Source organism: Peromyscus leucopus, chromosome X (genome assembly GCF_004664715.2).
Source record: "Peromyscus leucopus breed LL Stock chromosome X, UCI_PerLeu_2.1, whole genome shotgun sequence".
Taxonomy (NCBI): Eukaryota; Metazoa; Chordata; class Mammalia; order Rodentia; family Cricetidae; genus Peromyscus; species Peromyscus leucopus.
In genome coordinates, this window is record NC_051083.1 from 17,153,765 (window position 1) to 17,170,881 (window position 17,117).

The 17,117-nt window shown below is 48.4% G+C and overlaps 1 protein-coding gene across 2 annotated transcripts; it reads right to left on the minus strand.

Moving 5' to 3' along the window:
- Window positions 1–200: 200 nt before the first annotated feature.
- On the minus strand, window positions 201–12,842 carry Akap4 (A-kinase anchoring protein 4). 2 transcript variants are annotated; one of them, XM_028894033.2, is made up of 6 exons: window positions 12,705–12,842; window positions 10,056–10,151; window positions 4,570–4,620; window positions 3,992–4,093; window positions 1,103–3,208; window positions 201–549 (listed from the first exon to the last, which is right to left on the minus strand). In XM_028894033.2, the coding sequence occupies exons 1-6, from the start codon at window positions 12,729–12,731 to the stop codon at window positions 394–396; spliced, it is 2,538 nt and encodes an 845-aa protein (XP_028749866.1). In that variant the 5' UTR covers window positions 12,732–12,842; the 3' UTR covers window positions 201–393. The 2 variants fall into 2 exon arrangements, with proteins under 2 accessions (XP_028749866.1, XP_028749867.1); XM_028894034.2 differs by lacking the exon at window positions 12,705–12,842 and adding an exon at window positions 11,990–12,144 and having other exon boundaries at window positions 213–549.
- Window positions 12,843–17,117: the final 4,275 nt, after the last annotated feature.

Genomic DNA, 17,117 nt, shown 5'->3' on the forward strand with positions numbered 1-17,117 from the left:
TAACAGAAACAAGGTCATAATGACAGAACTCTAAATAAACTGTAAATGGAGGTTTTGGTGAAACAGACCACCTGGGGACATTGTGTCTTGGGTACTCAGAAAATAGCCCAGAGTGATATCTGGACACAAATCCAACACTATCAGCAGCCACAGAAAAGGAACCCATTTCCCTTCCCTTCCCTCCAATCAAGAAAATGACACGTTTTTGAATTTTTTTTTATTCATGTTGCCCAGGGAGGGCACCCAGTATTTTCACAGTGCAACTGCTCAGATGTATTGGTAAATGCGATCACAGTTGTGCAGTTCAGCAGCCTGACGGTGAGGGTGGCTCCAGCTGGGGTGGAATTGCTGCCGGGGAGAGGATGATGGAGGGGAGTCTAAGGACTTCTCAGCTTACAGGCGAACGAGAAGCCAGTCTAGCAGTTGCTTTCTAGCCATGTTGCCCACGGCTTCATCCAGTTGGCGCTCCTTGGCGAACTTCATGACTTCCTGAAGAAGATCTCCGACACTGTACCCTTTCTCTGCTGCCTTGGCTGAAACTTCAGGGAGCTGTGGAGAGAGCAGGGTTAGCTTGAGTTAGTCTGATACTTTTTAGAAAGAGGATCCACTGGGCAAAGTGAACTAACATCTCCATGTGCCTGTCTGTTGGGTTCAAGTCATGTCACAGATCCAGAACTGGAGGCTGCTGACATGCCTATCCTTTTTTTCCTTAAGCCTTCTGAAAATCAGTTGTGTTTATTAAGTACTTCTCACCAGGTCACAGACCCTCAAGTTAGTCTGTGCAGAACTCTAGGTCAAAGTCTGGAGTTCCTACTACTCTCCATCCCTTAAAAAAAACAAAACCAAAAACCTATGACATGGGTTTAAGGAAAATTGCATGGTTTCGTTTCAGCTCCCATACTGAAAATGATTTAACTATGTGATTTCACTTGAATCTAATGTGGGAACTGCAATTGTGTGTGTGTGTGTGTGTGTGTGTGTGTGTGTGTGTGTGTGTGTGTGCTTGTGTGTGGAGATAGAGAATGTGATTATCTACGAATGCTATCCTGCTCACATCCACCCATATGACCTTTAATTTGTTGGGTGTTGGTGCATTTCTTACCTTCTCTAGTTGTCCGTCATCATCTCCCATGAAGTAGAGCATGGGTACGTTAAACTGAGAGGCTGCAATCCATTGCAGGACAGCCTGCAGCTGCTTCTGCAAGTTGCTTGTAGAGCACTGATTATTGACGATAACTTCGGGGCCAGGAGCATCGTGATACTGTGACATTGCACCTTCACGGCCACATCTAGGGCCACCAGCTGCCAGGGCTGCTTGTTCTTCCAGCTCGGCCAGGGCTGCTCCATTGTTGCTGTACTTAGCCATGATCAGGCACAGTTTCATCACGGATTCTACCAGTTGGTCTATAAACTGGCGGTTCATTTGCTTCATCCCACTGATGAAGTCCATCTCTGGATTGTCTGGGCATTGCTCTTCAAGTCTCTTGGGCATGGAAACTGGTTTGTTTGATCTAGGATCACAACGCTTATTCTCACCTTCAGATAGCTCATCACAGCTGAAGGAGCTCTCACTAAGAAGTTTCTGAATCAGTGACAGAACCATGTTTGACATATCCAGCTTCTGGGAATCCAGTTGACTTTCCTTCGAACATGCGGATGGTCCAGGAGCTCCACAGCTTTCAAAATGCTTCATTGAGAGTGATTTAGTACTTTGGCCACCTCCACACTTCTCGTATTGTGTACTTTGGGACATATATCCCATGGAGGAACCAGGGCACTCCTCTTCGCATACATCTTTGCCCTTTGCTTGTTGGGTCAGATGGTATTGAATCAGCATAAGGGCAGAGACAATCAGATCTTTGGCCAGTGAATCTGTGGAAGGACTGATCTTTTCTCTCTTCTCATCTTTACTGGCACATACTTTGTTAGGCACCCTGCCTTGGTTTCCTTGCTTCTGGTTCCACATCGTGAGGCTCTCTTTGAGGATATGTTCGCTGACTTTCTCAGCACTTGTCAGTGACTTGCAGCATGGATCTGTTTTCCCTTTGCATTTATCTTTTCCTTTCATCTCAGCTTTCATAGCTGAGAATTCAAGGCTCTGATTCTTGCACTTCGGATCATGAGTTCCGGCTTTCAAGGTTGCATATGCCAGACTCTGAGATTTAGTCTCCTTCTTCTCACCAAGAAGAGCACTGACCAGACGTTTTAACATGGCCTCCATGATGTCCGCTGCATTTTGTTTTCCATGATTGAAAAGATTCCTCTTGACAGCAGAAACAAAGTCTGAGTCTGTCATCAGGACTCCTGTTATGTTATGCAAGTTCTTCATGCATGAATCAATCAGATCAGACACAATTTCTTTGGTGTGCTTTAATAGTACTCTCTTCAGGACCACACAAGCTGGAATTGGCTTGCCACAGCTGTGCACTTTCAAAGTTTTCATAACCGAGACCATCATGTCAGATGCCACCTGATTTGCATAAACCATAAGCCCCTTGCTGATGGAATCTGCAAATTCTTTGCTATCTTTTGGGCACATCTGCTTCTCTCCACACTTGTTCTTGTTAGATAATTCACTATACAGAAAGGTTTTCCTGCCATCCCTGCATTCTTCCCCATTGCCGCGCATTTCTGCTGAGGTCAGTTCTACAGCTTCATGGGCCATCTCAGAAGCAATCTTGCTGACAGCGCTTCGGGGGCTGGTTTTCCCCTTTTCTCCTGTGGATGTGTACATTGAATGATGGAGGCATTTGCTTCCACCTTCCAATTTGTCCTTGATTTCCTTTCGGGCCATTTGAATTACCAGAGAAGACAATCGGTTGACATAGAAGGAAAGATCATCCATAGAGCATTCTCCATCCGGGGTGGCAACTGACCTCTGATTGCTGGGAGATTTGGCTGCAGCATTTGAGGGACTTTGGTTATTGTTGGTGTTTTTGGATGCTGCCATTTCTAGGCGTAGGCTTTGAGGTCCTTTGTTCAAATAATCCATGTTTAGTTGATCAGCGTACACACTGTAGCAGTTTTCAGAAGGTATTTTGTGATAGTCACCGTCTAGGTCTCCCACTTTATGTTTACAACTAGAGGCTGAGGGGCTTAATGCGTGTTGGAAACCCAAGGCATACTTCTGGAGATCGTTGAGTAGCCAATTGAGGACACTTATGGGATCGGAGGGAGCTTGTTTGAAAAGACACACAGATCCTTCCGTCTAGAAAAAGAAGAACACCTCTCCATAAGTGTTTGAAGAGTTTGGGTAGGCCCTTGTATTTTCTTATTTGCATTTGTACATACTAGTAAATGGAAAAATATACTTGTATGTGTCAGTATGTCTGAATATGTAAAGAAGTCACTGTCAATTTGTTTTCCACATGTGGGTACATTAGTACAACTGCATGTCTCTGTATGTGTTAACTCTATATGTAAAGGTCAGTCAGTATATTTATCAATTCATGTACATGTTTATAAGTGTGACATGTAGCTAGTCGTGTGTGTCTTTGCTTGTATAAATTACTTTAAATGCATATATATATATATATATATGCATATGGATAGAGAACCTTTTCAACAGTTTGTATGTATAATCTCTTAGGTACTCAAATTCTTGATTGTTATGTGTTTTCTCTGTTCCATATCTTTATTCTGTAGTGAATGGTGGGCAATATGAAACACATGAGCACGGTATAAGCAAGCAAGGTGGATACTAAGTGTACATCTTTCTTAGAACAAGGATAGTAAGGTTCTGTTTGGAGTAGATACTTCCAAGTCAAAGGGGGTATCCTGAACCTTTGTGATTAATGAACACTGTTTAAAAATACCTCATGTGGAACTTACCATAACCCTAAACTTAGTCCTCTGTTTTCTAGAATGTCATGTGTTCCAGGTTGGTGAACCTATTGGACAACCATTTCCTTACTGTCTCTGACCCAGAGTCTTCAGACTTAATATTGAGCCCTAGAAATTAGGAGTGACAGAACCTTAGAGGCTAAGTCACCTTAGACTGGTCTTGCTTTTCAGTGTCCTTGATCACAATGATCTCTTTTTCTTCCAGATTCTCCAGATTTAATTCGCCTTCAGACCTGGAACCAGCAGCACCCTGTGGAATTAAAGGGTGAGATTTTTATTGAAAAGTTGACTTTTGAGATTTTTGCAAGCTGCTCCACCCCTTAGGGTATAACTTCACGGCATTAAGGTCATATCTCCCATCATCTTTTTATTTCTCCAGAAGAGGTAGGGTTTCAATGCTACAAATTTTGAAGAATGCGACAAGATTATTTCCCCAAATTGCTAATTTGCCCTCTGATGACACTCAAGACTCTCAGTCTCAAGAGCTATTCTGTTACTTCATACCTTTTTGGAAAGATTATGTGTATCCATGCTTTTATTTAGCCCAACCACTGATGTAAGTGACTTCTAAAATGAAATTAATTACCAAGAGTGACAATAAATCCAGAACCAGATACCCTGGGCCTTCCCCCTGAATCCCTTCCAACTTTCCTCCCCAGACTTCACAGAAAACCCTTCCCACTCATTTTTTGTCACTGTTTTCAACTTTGAGCAGGCAATACCCACCTTGGAATCTTTATCTTCCACATTCAAGGTGGACACATCCACGAAGCATATCTGCACAAAATTAGGAGGGCAAAGTTAGATAGGCTCTGGGGAAACGGTCACACTTTCTCTCTTGGAAATGATAATCACACTTACCTCATGCAATTCTTGGGCAAATTAGTCGACAGTGTATTTATTTCTAAGCAGAATGTGGCACAAAAGAAAATAGTGTAGCCCAAAAGAAAATATCCATAAACATTGATTGGAAAAAAACCTGAGATGGCATGGCTGATTTTTGTGCCGGAATTTGGAATCCCCTAACTTCAAATTGAGGGCATTTTCTACTACATCAGTCTTTCTCAAGATGTGCTAGTTTACTGTCGATAATATCAAACCTTTTAGTAGTACATGGGTAAACATTTCTGTGTTTAAAATGTACATTATAGTAGAGTATGCAGCTTGTGGTGTTACAAACAATATTGCTTAGGGTGATACTCATGTTTAACTATAAATCATTTTTTAATGCTACAAAATTGTACATCAAGTAAATAATAAAATGAATGGTACTTGATCAAGATGAAAACAAGTACTATCTAAATAGTTTAAAATTTGGGAAAGAGTATGAAATAGTTGAAGTAATTTGCCCTCCTGAGGTGGACCCAGTGCAGCTTATTGGTAGCTAAACATTATGACTTAAGTAGTATTAGGTAATAGAAGCTGGTTACTAGGCAACCATCACTCCTCCCTTCCTCTTAGGCCCCTCCCTCTTAGGCCCCTCCCTCTTAAGCCCCTCTCTCTTAGGCCCCTCCCTCTTAGAACCCTCCCTCTTAGGCCCCTCCCTCTTACACCCCTCCCTCTTAGAACCTTCCCTCTTAGGCCCCTCCCTCTTAGAACCTTCCCTCTTAGGCCCCTCCCTCTTAGGCCCCTCCCTCTTAGAACCTTCCCTCTTAGGCCCCTCCCTCTTAGGCCCCTCCCTCTTAGGCCCCTCCCTCTTAGGCCCCTCCCTCTTAGAACCTTCCCTCTTAGGCCCCTCCCTCTTAGAACCTTCCCTCTTAGGCCCCTCCCTCTTAGGCCCCTCCCTCTTAGAACCTTCCCTCTTAGGCCCCTCCCCTTAGGCCCCTCCCTCTTAGGCCCCTCCCCCTTAGGCCCCTCCCTCTTAGGCCCCTCCCTCTTAGACCCCTACCTCTTAGAATCTTCCCTCTTAGGCCCCTCCCTCTTAGGCCCCTCCCTCTTAGGCCCCTCCCTCTTAGGCCCCTCCCTCTTAGAACCTTCCCTCTTAGGCCCCTCCCTCTTAGAACCTTCCCTCTTAGGCCCCTCCCCCTTAGGCCCTCCCTCTTAGAACCTTCCCTCTTAGGCCCCTCCCTCTTAGGCCCCTCCCTCTTAGGCCCCTCCCTCTTAGAACCTTCCCTCTTAGGCCCCTTCCTCTTAGGCCCCTCCCTCTTAGGCCCCTCCCTCTTAGAATCTTCCCTCTTAGGCCCCTCCCTCTTAGAACCTTCCCTCTTAGGCCCCTCCCCCTTAGGCCCCTCCCTCTTAGGCCCCTCCCTCTTAGACCCCTACCTCTTAGAATCTTCCCTCTTAGGCCCCTCCCTCTTAGGCCCCTCCCTCTTAGGCCCCTCCCTCTTAGAACCTTCCCTCTTAAGCCCCTCCCTCTTAGAACCTTCCCTCTTAGGCCCCTCCCCCTTAGGCCCCTCCCTCTTAGGCCACTCCCTCTTAGGCTCCTGCCCTTTTAGCCCCTCCTTCCACTATGCTCCTCCCTCTCAGGCCCCTCCCTCCCTTAGGCTCCTCCCCTCTTAGGCCCCTGCCCTCTTAGCCCCTCCCTTGCAGACTCTTCCCTTCATAGGCCCCTCCCTCTTAGGCTTCTATCCTTTTGAGGACCCTCCCTTCATAGGCCCCTCCGCTTAGGCTCCACCCCTCTTAGACCCACTTCCCTCATAGGCCACTCCCTCTCAGGCTTCTCCCCTCTCAGAGTCCTCTCTCTTAGGCCCCTCCCTCCCCTAGGCTCCTCCTCTCATTAGCCCTCCCCTCATAGGACCCTCCCTCTTAGGCTCTTCCCTCTCTCAGGCCCCTCCCCTCTTAGGCCTCTCCCTCCTAGGCTCTCCTTTTGTAGGCCCCTCCCCTTAGGATCCTCCCCACTTAGGCCCCTCCCCTTAGCTTCTTTGCCTCTTTGACCTCTCCCAGGCTTCTCCCCTCATAGGTCCCTCCCCTCATAGGCCCCTCCCCTCTCAGACCCCTTCCTCTTAGGCCCCTCCCTTCCCTAGGCTCCTCCTCTCATTGGCCTTCCTATATAGGCCCCTCCCTCTTAGGCTCCTCCCCTCTCAGGTCCCTCTATTCCCTTAGGTCCCTCCCCTTGTGGGCTGTCCCTCACTCTTAGGCCCCTCCTTCCCTAGGCTCCTCCTCTCATTGGCCCCTCCCCTCATAGGCCCCTCCCCTTAGGCTCCTCCCCCTTAGGTCCCTCCTCTCTTAGGTCCCTCCCTCATAGAACCCTCCCTCTCCTGGGCTCCTCCTCTTATTGGCCCCTCTCCTCATAGGGCCCTCCCCTTAGACTCCTCCCCCGAGATTCCTCCTGACTCCTCCCTTCTAAGGCCCCTCCCTTCATAGGCCCTTCCCCTCCCAGAACCCTCACTCTTAGGCCCCTCCCTCCCTCAGGCTCCTCCTCTCATTATCCCCTCCCCTCATAGAACCCTCCCTCTTAGGCTCCACCCCTTTCAGACCCCTCCCTTCCCTTAGGCTCATCTCCTCTTAGGCTCCTCCTCTCTTAGGCCTCTCCCTTTTAAGTTGTTCCCCTCTTAGACCTCGCCTAGGCTTCTACCCTCATTGGCCCCTCCCCTCCTAGGCCCTCTCTTCTCAGGACCCTTCTTAGGCCTCTCCCTCCCCTAGGCTTCTCCTCTCATTGGCCCCTCTCCTCATAGGCCCCTCCCTTTTTGGCTCCTCCCCTCTCTCAGGCCCCTCCCTTCCCTTAGGACCCTTCCCTCATAGGCCCCTCCCCATTTCAGGTCCCTTCCTCCCCAGGCTTCTCCCTTCATAGGCCCCTCCCCTTGGAGACCCTCCTTCTGAGGCTCCTCCCCTCTCAGACCCCTCACTCTTAGGCCCCTCCCTCCCCTGGGCTCCTCCCATTGGCCCTTCCCCTCTCAGTCCCCTCACTCTTAGGCCCCCTCCCTTCCCTAGGCTCCTCCTCTCATTGGCCCCTCTGCTCATAAGCCCCTCCCACTTAGGCTCCACCCCTCTCAGACCCCTCCCTCTTTGGCTCCACCCCTCTCAGACCCCTCCCTCCCCTAGGCATCTCCTCTCATTGGCCCCTCCCTTCTTAGGCCCCTCCTTCCCCTAGGCTTATCTCATTGGCCCCTCCCCTCCAGACCCCTCCTCCTTAGGCTCCTCCCCTTCTCAGGCCCCTCCTTCCCATTGGCCCCTTTGCTCTTAGGCCCCTCCCCATTTCAGGTTCCTCCCTCCACAGGCTTCTCCCCTCATAGGCCCCTCCCCTTGTAGACCCTCCCTCTTAGGCTCCTCCCCTCTCAGACCCCTCCCTCTTAGGCCCCTCCCTCCCCTAGGCTCCTCCTCTCATTGGCCCTTCCCCTCATGGGCCTCTCCCTCTTAGGCTCCTCCCTCTCTCAGGCCCCTCCTTCCCTTAGGCCCCTCCCTCCCCAGGCTTCTCCCCTCATAGGCCCCTCCCCTCATAGACCCTCCCTCTTAGGCTCCTCCCCTTTCAGACCCCTCATTCTTAGGCCCCTCCCTCCCCTAGGCTCCTCCTCTCATTGGCCCTTCCCCTCATGGGCCCCTCCCTCTTAGGCTCCTCCCTCTCCCAGGCCCCTCCTTCCCTTAGGCCCCTCCCTCCCCTAGGTGCCTCCTCTCATTGGCCCCTCCCCTCATAGACACTTCTCTTCTTAGGCCCCTCCCATTAGAGTTCTACCCCTTAGGTCTATCCTCTTTTAGGCCCCTCCCTCTTAGCCTTCCCCCCTCTTAGCTCTCAGGCCCCTCTCTCCCCTAGGCTCCTCCTCTCATTGGCCCTTCCCCTCATGGGCCCCTCCCTCTTAGGCTCCTCCCCCTCTCAGGCCCCTCCCTTCCCTTTGGCCCCTTTCTTCTTAGGCCCCTCACCATTTCAGGTTCCTCCCTCCCCAGGCTTCTCCCCTCATAGGCCCCTCCCCTTGTAGACCCTTCCTCTTAGGCTCTTCCTCTCTCAGAACCCTCCCTCTTAGGCTCCTCCCCCTCTCAGATCCCTCCTTTCTCTTAGGCCTCTCCCTTGTAGGCCCCTCCTCTAATAGGCCCCTGCCCTTAGGCTCCTTTTCCTTAGGTTCCTCCTCCCTTAGGCCCCTCCCCTCTTAGGTCCCTCCCTCTTAGGCCCCTCCCTCCACTAGGCACCTCCTCTCACTAGCCTCTCCCCTCATAGACCCCTCCCTCTTAGGCCCCTCCCTCCCCTAGGCTCCTCCTCTCATTGGCTCCCCATCATAGGCCCCTCCCCTTAGGCTCCTCCCCTTTAGGTCCCTCTTCTCTCAGGCTCTTCCCATCTTAGGCCCTCCATATTTCAGGCCCCTCCTTCCCCAGGCTTTTCCCCTCAGTCCTCTCCCCTTGTTGGCCCTCCCTCTGAGGCTCCTCCCTGATCAGATCCCTCCCTCTTAGGCCCCTCCCTCCACCAGGCACTTCCTCTCACTAGCCACTCCCCTCATAGGCCCCTCCCTCTTAGGCCTCTCCCTCTACCAGGCAACCTCTCTCACTGGCCCCTCCCTCTTAGGCTCCTCCCCTCTCAGGCCCCTCCCCTCTTAGGCCTCTCCCTTGTAGGCCCCTCCCCTCACATGCCCCTCCCCTTAGGTCCCTCCTCTCTCAGGCCTTTCCCTTCCCTTAGGCCCCTCCCCTCTCAGGCCACTCCCTTGCAAGCCTGTCCTTTTAGGCCCCTCCCCTTAGGTTCCTCCTCCCTTAGGCTCCTCCCCTTTTAGGCCCTCCTCTCTTAGGCCCCTCCCTCTTAGGCCCCGCCTCTCACTAGCCCCTCCCCTCATAGGCCCCTTTCTCTTAGGCTCCTCCCCCTCTCAGGCCCCTCCCTTCCCTTAGGCCTCTCCCTTGTAGGCCCCTCCCCTCACAGGCCCCTCCCTCTTAGGCTCCTCCCCTCTCAGGTCCCTCCCTTCCCTTAGGCTCCTCTCCTCTTAGGCCCCTCCCCTCTTAGGCCTCTCCCTTGTAGGCCCCTCCCCCCATTGGCCCCTCCCCTTAGGCTCCTCCCTTTAGGCTCCTCCCCTTAGGTCCCTCCCTTTTAGGCCCCTCCCCTATCGGGCCCCTCCCTCTTAGGCTCCTCCCTCCCTAAGGCTCCTCTTCCCCTGTCCAGTTGACTTACATCACTCCTCACTCTGCCCCTCCTCTGATTCACCCCTGTGTGATGTCCATGTGTTCTGGCATCTGAAAGCCCTTACTCTGCTTGGACGCTTGGAGAAGCCACATATCAGCTTCCATGAGTTTATGTTGGCCTCCAGCATGTCTGTACCCATATGGAAAATGTTTCTACTCCTTTGAATCAGTTTGTGTCTTACCACTTTTCGGTCCTGATCTTGTTGTCTTTTTGGGCTGTAAAGATCTACCTTGCACACACCCCTGCGGCTGTGTAACCAGTCAATATCGTCAGACATCTTCAGGAAGAAGCAAAAAAAGGAGTGCATGAGGAAGCAAATTCAAGTCTAGAGACTAGGGATTCTATGTAGTGATTTATGTCTACCCAACTAAATGTGAGAAGTGACAGCAGGTTCTGAAAGAACCAACTTGTTTCAGAAAGAAGCAAGTGGCTGCCAGCTCCTACAGTTGTCCTTTCCCAAGCCAGGCTCAAGCCAAATGTCCAAGGACAACTGAAGAAGTTAGTGATAGCGTTTTGCTGTGTAAGACCAGTTAACAACTCAACAGACTTGTGTTTTGGTGTCTGGGACTTGAATTGTATTTTCTCCAGAATTTAGTGAGATAAATTTCTTCTCTTAAGTATTAGAGGGCTGTGGAATTCATTTTTACACACAAATAAAAGTATATTTTTTCTTCTCCTTTACTTTCACCAGATTATTAGATTTTCCCTCTTCCCTCCCTCTCCCTCCTCCTTTCCCTCCTCCACCTGCCATCTCCCTCCCTCCTCCTTCCCATTCCCCCCTCCCTCCATTCTTCCTCATCTGAACAGTCTCTGTACTTTCTCCCTTTCCTCCTTTCCCTCTTCATCCTCCTTCCTTCCATTCTCCCTCCTCCCCTTTCTGTCCCTCCTCCCTCCCCTTACTCCTGTATTTCCTTCACCCTCCCTTTATTCTCCATCCTCCCTCCCTCTTCATCCTTCCCTTTTTGCTATCTTCCTCCCTCCTCCCATTCCTCCTCCCTCCCTTTACTCTCCCTCCTCCCTCCCTTTACTCTCCCTCCTCCCTCCCTGTACTCTCCCTCCTCCCTCCCTGTACTCTCCCTCCTCCCTCCCTTTACTCTCCCTCCTCCCTCCCTTTATTCTCCCTCCTCCCTCCCTTTACTTTCCCTCCTCCTTCTCTTCATCCCTCCTCCCTCCCTTCCCCTACTCCTCTCTTCCTCCCTCCCTTTATTCTCCCTCCTCCCTCCCTCCTCCCTCTCTTCATCCCTCCTCCCCTCCTCCCTCCTCCCTCCTCCCCTCCTCCCCTCCTCCCTCTTCCCCTCCTCTTCCCTCCCTTTAATCTCCATCCTCCCTCCCTCCTCTCCCCTCCCTCCTCCTCCCCTTTATTCTCCCTCCTCCCTCCCTCCTCCCTCTCTTCATCCCTCCCCTCCATCCCCTCCCACCTCCCTCCCCTCCCTCTTCCCCTCCATCTCCTTCCTCCCCCTTTACTCCTCCTTCCATCTTCCTCCCCCCACCTCCGTCCGTTTGTTCTCCATCCTCTCCTTCCCTCTTCAACTTTCCTCCCTCCCTTCCTTCCCTCCCTCCCCTCTCTTCCTCCCTCTTCCATCCCTTTCCCCTCCTCTGTTCTCTACCTCTCCCTTCTCCATCTAGCTCCTTCCTCTACCCCTCCCTCCTCTCTCTAACCTCTTTCCCCTGCTCTCCCCTGTCTACCTCTTTTGACCTCCCTCCTTCTTTCTCCCCATCTACAACTCTCTCACTTCCATGCCTCTTCTCTCTCCCTCCCTCCCTTTCCATCCCTTCTTCTCTCTTCCTTCTCCATCTTTCCTTTCTCCCTCTTTCTCCCTGTGTTCTCTTGGTCTCACTTTTTAAAAAATGTTATCATCTAGTGACTATCTTCATACACAGTACTTACCTTGATCACTTTCCTAGATATTTGGGGATGTTTCCAATTAGGAAACTCTACAAAACTTTGAAAGGCTCATAGAAAAGGGCTTCCTACACCCTCAGATGAGAGGGTTTCTTTTCTGAAGATCTAGTGAACAACTATTAGCTTAAAAAAAAGTCAAAGCCTAAGAGATCCCTTGTGAGATTTGGATCTTAAAAATTCTGTAAAAATAATAAAATGTGTAAACTCATTACCTTGATGATGGAGTTCTTTTGGACCTTTGACTGAATGTGTGCCACCCAGAAGGGAGATGTGCCCCTTTTAGATGGAAGTGGGCAGTGCCAAGTTCTTAGGCACTTGCAGCTGCTGCTACCCCGGTCAGGTGTTGGACCAGACTGATGGGCCAAGCTGTTCCCTGCTGGCTCTTGCCCTGGGGTGTGATGAGGGGCTTTGTTGGGTCACAATACCCAGTGCTATAGCAACCTGAGCAAAGGCATGGCGCACCTGGAAAACTCAGTAACCTCTTCATAGCCACAGTATGCTAAGCTACCTGCTGGAGGACAACTTTTCATTATGTCTTGTGGAGCACATGTATTTCATAACATTTTACACAGTTCACAACCTCTCAGTATCAAGCATCCCATTCCTTTTTCCTACTAGACTTTGAAAATAATCTAATCCCACTCATTACCAGTTTGCTGAAGGATTGTAGCTTTCACATACAGAATTACTTCCAGTCTTTGTAAACTGAAAGTGTTTTCCCAGTTTAGTTTGCCTCCCTTTGAATTTCCCACCACAGAACCAGAGTTATGTAGCAAAAGATCTTTAGATTTATGTTGAAAGAGAGAAATTTTGACCCAAGTCATTCTTAAGTTATCCCAAATGAAATGCAAAGTAAAGACCGGGGGCTGCCTTAGCCACTAAAAGATACCTCCCATACTAGCCAAAAGAAGTAGAAGCTACTTCTACCTTTGCAGTACCACAGTAGGCAATCATTTGGGACCGTTGGATGGTTCTTTTCTGGAGAATTGGGATGCTGCGATGACTCTTCCAGTCTGCCTCAAGATGGTATGTCTTTTCTCAACCCTCCATACTCTCCTAAAGCCTTACTTGCCAGCTGGTACTAGAACTTAAAGTTCATGACATCACTGTTTCTATAGAGAACTGTGACAGCACAAACTGGTAGGCTTTATTCTGAGAATTCTGAGTGATCTAAGGTCTAGGAAGCTTTGATAGTCACCTTTTTATCTTCAAACCATGAAAAAGACTTAAGCCCACTACTGTTTCCCATTTTGGCTAGTGATCATTGCTAGCTACAAAATGTTTTAGAGAATTATCCATTAAGATACCTCCTGTCTAAACCAGTTTGAAAGCATTAACACACACCAAAGGGCTATCATCCATGTCCCAATCATACTTTATTTGAATTTGTCCTTTCCCTGTATGTCTCTTCTTTCACCAGTTGAATGTGAAGAAACTTAACTCAAAACCATTTGAGATGCTCCCCTAGATAATATGGTTTCACATTACAGCCATAGCTTCACTTTCTTCTTATTCTGTGTTTGTTTTTCTCCTGAAAATAATCCAGTGAATTTCTATTCACTGTAGATAAGGCACCTATGCAGATCAGAGAAATGATTTTACCAGAGTCTAGTTCAGTGAACCAATGAGTTTATTTGGGGTTACATATAGGACTATAGGAGAGGTTACTTACAGGAGAATGGACGGCTACTTAATGGCAGCCATATCAGCAGCATTGTGGGTTATGACTAATGGATACATATATGTTAGCCAGTCGGAGAGGATCCTCTTCTTAGCGATTGTGTCCTGATTTTTCAATCTTGGGGGTGGGGTGGGCATCTTTCTAAGTCTTGGAACTTTCATGGGATTTCCTGAGGCTTCTCAATTTGGTTAGCATCCTGAGTCCTATGAGCTCCTTTCTACCCTCTCCTGTGATGTTTTCAGAGCCTTAGAGGGGGTGTTGGAGATGTCTGACTCCCTTTTCCCATTTCTGCCTGAGCATTGGACATTTTCTCACAACAACAGTCACTTAATCTCAGGAACGTAACTGGTTATGAGTGTCTGTGAGACATGGCTTAGTTCAAAACAAGTAAGTTTCTTTCTGTGACAGACTAAATCTGACTGCAGAAGTAATATTACAGCACCTGGAAGTAGCTTGTTTTTAAACCTACATGTGATATCTTTGTTTAACATCCTTAACTGCTGTTTTCATTGTCTTTCCAAACATATATATATATATATATATATATATATATATATATATATATATGACATTGAAGGGTTAGCAGCATATAATGAAACATTTTTACAGAGGGTGGTTAAGATGGTTAAGGGTCCATCATTGTCCACCACAAGCAAGTGCCAATCAGAAATGGACAGCTAAGAACATACAAAAAGGAACTGTTGGAAATGTCAGATACAGCCGAAATAGATCCTGCTGTGGTTAGATTTTAACAGCTGGAGACAAACCTAGACGTAGCTGGGAAGAAGGAAGCTCAGTCAAGGAATTGCCTCCATCAGGTCTACCTAGAGGCCTGTGTCACAGTTAGTGTTCTATTGCTGTGAAGAGACACCATGACCCAGGAAAACATTTCGTTGGGAGGTTGCTTTCAGTTTCACAGGGTTAGTCTTTGACCATCATGGTGGGGAGGACAGCAGCAGTCATTGTGCCTGAGCAGCAGCTGAAAGCTTACATTTCATCAACAAGTTGGAGGTGGGGGCAGGGAGAGCAGAGGCGGGAGGGAGGGAGGGTGGGAGGGAGAAACTGGGCCTGGCATTGGCTTTTGAAACCTCAAGCACCCCTGGAAGTGACACACTTTCTCAAACAAAGCCGCCAACCCCTCTTAATCCTTCCCAACAGTCCATAACTGTCAACCAAACATTCAAAAATCTGAGCCTATGGGGGCCATGCTCAGTCAAACCACCACAATAAGTCCATAGTTTTAATGATTTTCTTGATTAATAATTGATGTGGGAGGGCCTGGCCTACCATGGGTGGTTCCACTTCTGGGCAGGTGGTCCTGGGACATACAAGAAAGGTAGCTGAACATGAGCCTAGGAAGAAAGCCAATAAGCAGTAATCTTTCATGGCTTCTGCTTCAATTCCTGCCTCCAGGTCCGTGGCTTCCTTGAATGATGGGCCATGTTTGGGATGTATAAGCCAAATAAGCCCCTTCCTCCCCAAGTTGCTTTTGGTCATCGTCTTTATCACAGCCAATGGAAAGTAAACTAGGAAATATCCCACTACTTTTATCAATTATTTTGTCAGAAAATAGTGTTGGGTGCGGTATCATGGATAGGAGACACTATTCTATGTAGCCATCTATAAGCACAGTCGTTTTCTGTGAACTGTCCAGTCTCCTCATCCTGGGTGGGGTGCTACCTCTGCCATAGATTTCCTATAATTTGCCCACCTTGATGGTTTCTATTGAGCTAGCATTTGCTGTTCAACCCAGCTCAGGCCCAAGGGGGAGCAGGGCCACACTCTAGCCTGCCATACTTGCTTCTGGAGCTAGCCTTTTGGTTTTGACAGCCTTTCAGCCATGACCTTTCCCTTTCCAACTGTCATAACTGGCTACTGAAAAGGCCTCAGCCTGAGTAGACAGTGTTCACTTCCAGTATACTGTCTTTCAGGGGGAAAAAAGTACATGTACCATTCTAGGGAGCGTAACAGCCCGGTCCTAGGACAAGTTTAATATTAACTTTCAGTGTTTTGTCATGCGTGTCCTTTGTGAGCTGTGCCTCATCTTCAAAGCCTTTCAGAAACGCAGTAACACGGCACTTAGCTTTCTGTCAGTTTTGTTCCCCAGAAACTCTGGCTCAACACAAGTCTTGCCACATTTGTCTATGAATGGCACAGAAAATTGATTACAGCTTTAGGAATCCAGTTTACATGTGATTTAAACCATTTAGATGTGTCTGCACCCCTCTTACCTTGTAAAGATCTCACCTCACTATGGGGCTCAGCAATACCACTCAGCAAACCCTCATACCAGATCCAAGGTATCTGCTCAATCAACACTATTCTTTCAAAAAAACATTTATTTTTAATGATGTCTACATGTGTGTGTCTAGGTGTAGGTATGTGTACATATGAGCTCAGTGTCTCTAGAGCTCAGAAGAAGTACAATATCCCCTGAAGCTGGATTAACAGGTGGTGATTGATGTAAGTGATAAGACATGCAACTGAAGCTGGTATGTCTGTCCAGAAAGGACTTGCTCATGCAAGGGGACAATTACAGTGAACAAAAGATATGAGGCATTTTTCCACATTCTATTAGCCTTTACCTTTTCAGGGAGACAGTTGAGGGGAATAGAACATAAGATGGAGGTGATGACATGCCATTTCTTATCACAGACAGGATGCAAAAGAAAGAGAAGATAAGTTGGATATTTGTTAGAGCCCTCCTTGGATCCAAAGTGGGCCACCAAAATGGCAGTTAAACAGGATTGCTATTGAGTAAACAGAAGCCACAACCTGTTTATGAACCCACCTTATGTATTCGAATTTTAGGGGTTGGGATGTATTACTGAGCCCATCAGTTCTTTGGGGGCATCATTCATCAGGGAGGCTTGCCATTCCATCTTTCATCTCCACTCTCCAATGGATTCACCTTGGTTGTTGTGAAGGTGCTGTGAGACAACTATATTGTACTCCATGGGTAGAAATAAATGTTTATTGGGAATCAAAATGCCAAAGCTATCTCTCAGGAGGACAGAGAAAAACAAAATATTGGAAAAGCAAGCAGATTGTGTATGACAGTCAGTAAGGTGGGAGTCTTTGAACTGTTTGGATTTACCAGGAACTAGATGTCCTTGCCTGAGGAAGTTGAATTTGGGGGATTTATTAAGGGAGGTCCTTGTAAACAGAAACCGGTCTTAGCAGATCTGTTTTCATGGTAAGCAGAAACCCATCTTATGAGATCCCTGAGAGTGTTAAATTTAGGCTTCTGTTTACCCAATAGCAATCCTTCTGTTTAACTGCCATTTTGGTGGCCTACTTTGGACCTAACATCCCAGCCTTTTGTTGATGATAAGGAGTGATGATAGTCCTCTGGCTACTTCCTGACTATTGGGGTCTTAAAAAAGGGGGTTCTGGAATGCTGGTCCAAGGAGCTCAAGCTGTCAGGTGATGGTAGGAGACCCAAATGAAATACCATCATCAGAAGCATCTGGTTTACTGACTGTTGGGTTATTTCACTAATTCTCTCCTAAAGGAACCAGAAGAGACAAGGAGCAATCATTATAAGAAGATAAAGAAAAGTGGGCTGAGGAGAGGTAGAATCCAAGGCCCCAGAGAGGACCTTAGCAAGAATCCTTGCATTGCAGTTGGCCCTTGGAGGCTGTAGTTTGTAAGCCAGT

Coding starts and splice junctions, on each gene's coding strand:
- Akap4 (XM_028894033.2), bottom strand. CDS start 12,731: ATGATTGCCTACTGTGGTACTGCAAAG. Junction 10,152..12,704: donor CCTACTGTGGTACTGCAAAG/GTAGAAGTAGCT, acceptor TTCTTCCTGAAG/ATGTCTGACGATATTGACTG. Junction 3,209..3,991: donor AAAAGCAAGACCAGTCTAAG/GTGACTTAGCCT, acceptor TTCTTTTTCTAG/ACGGAAGGATCTGTGTGTCT.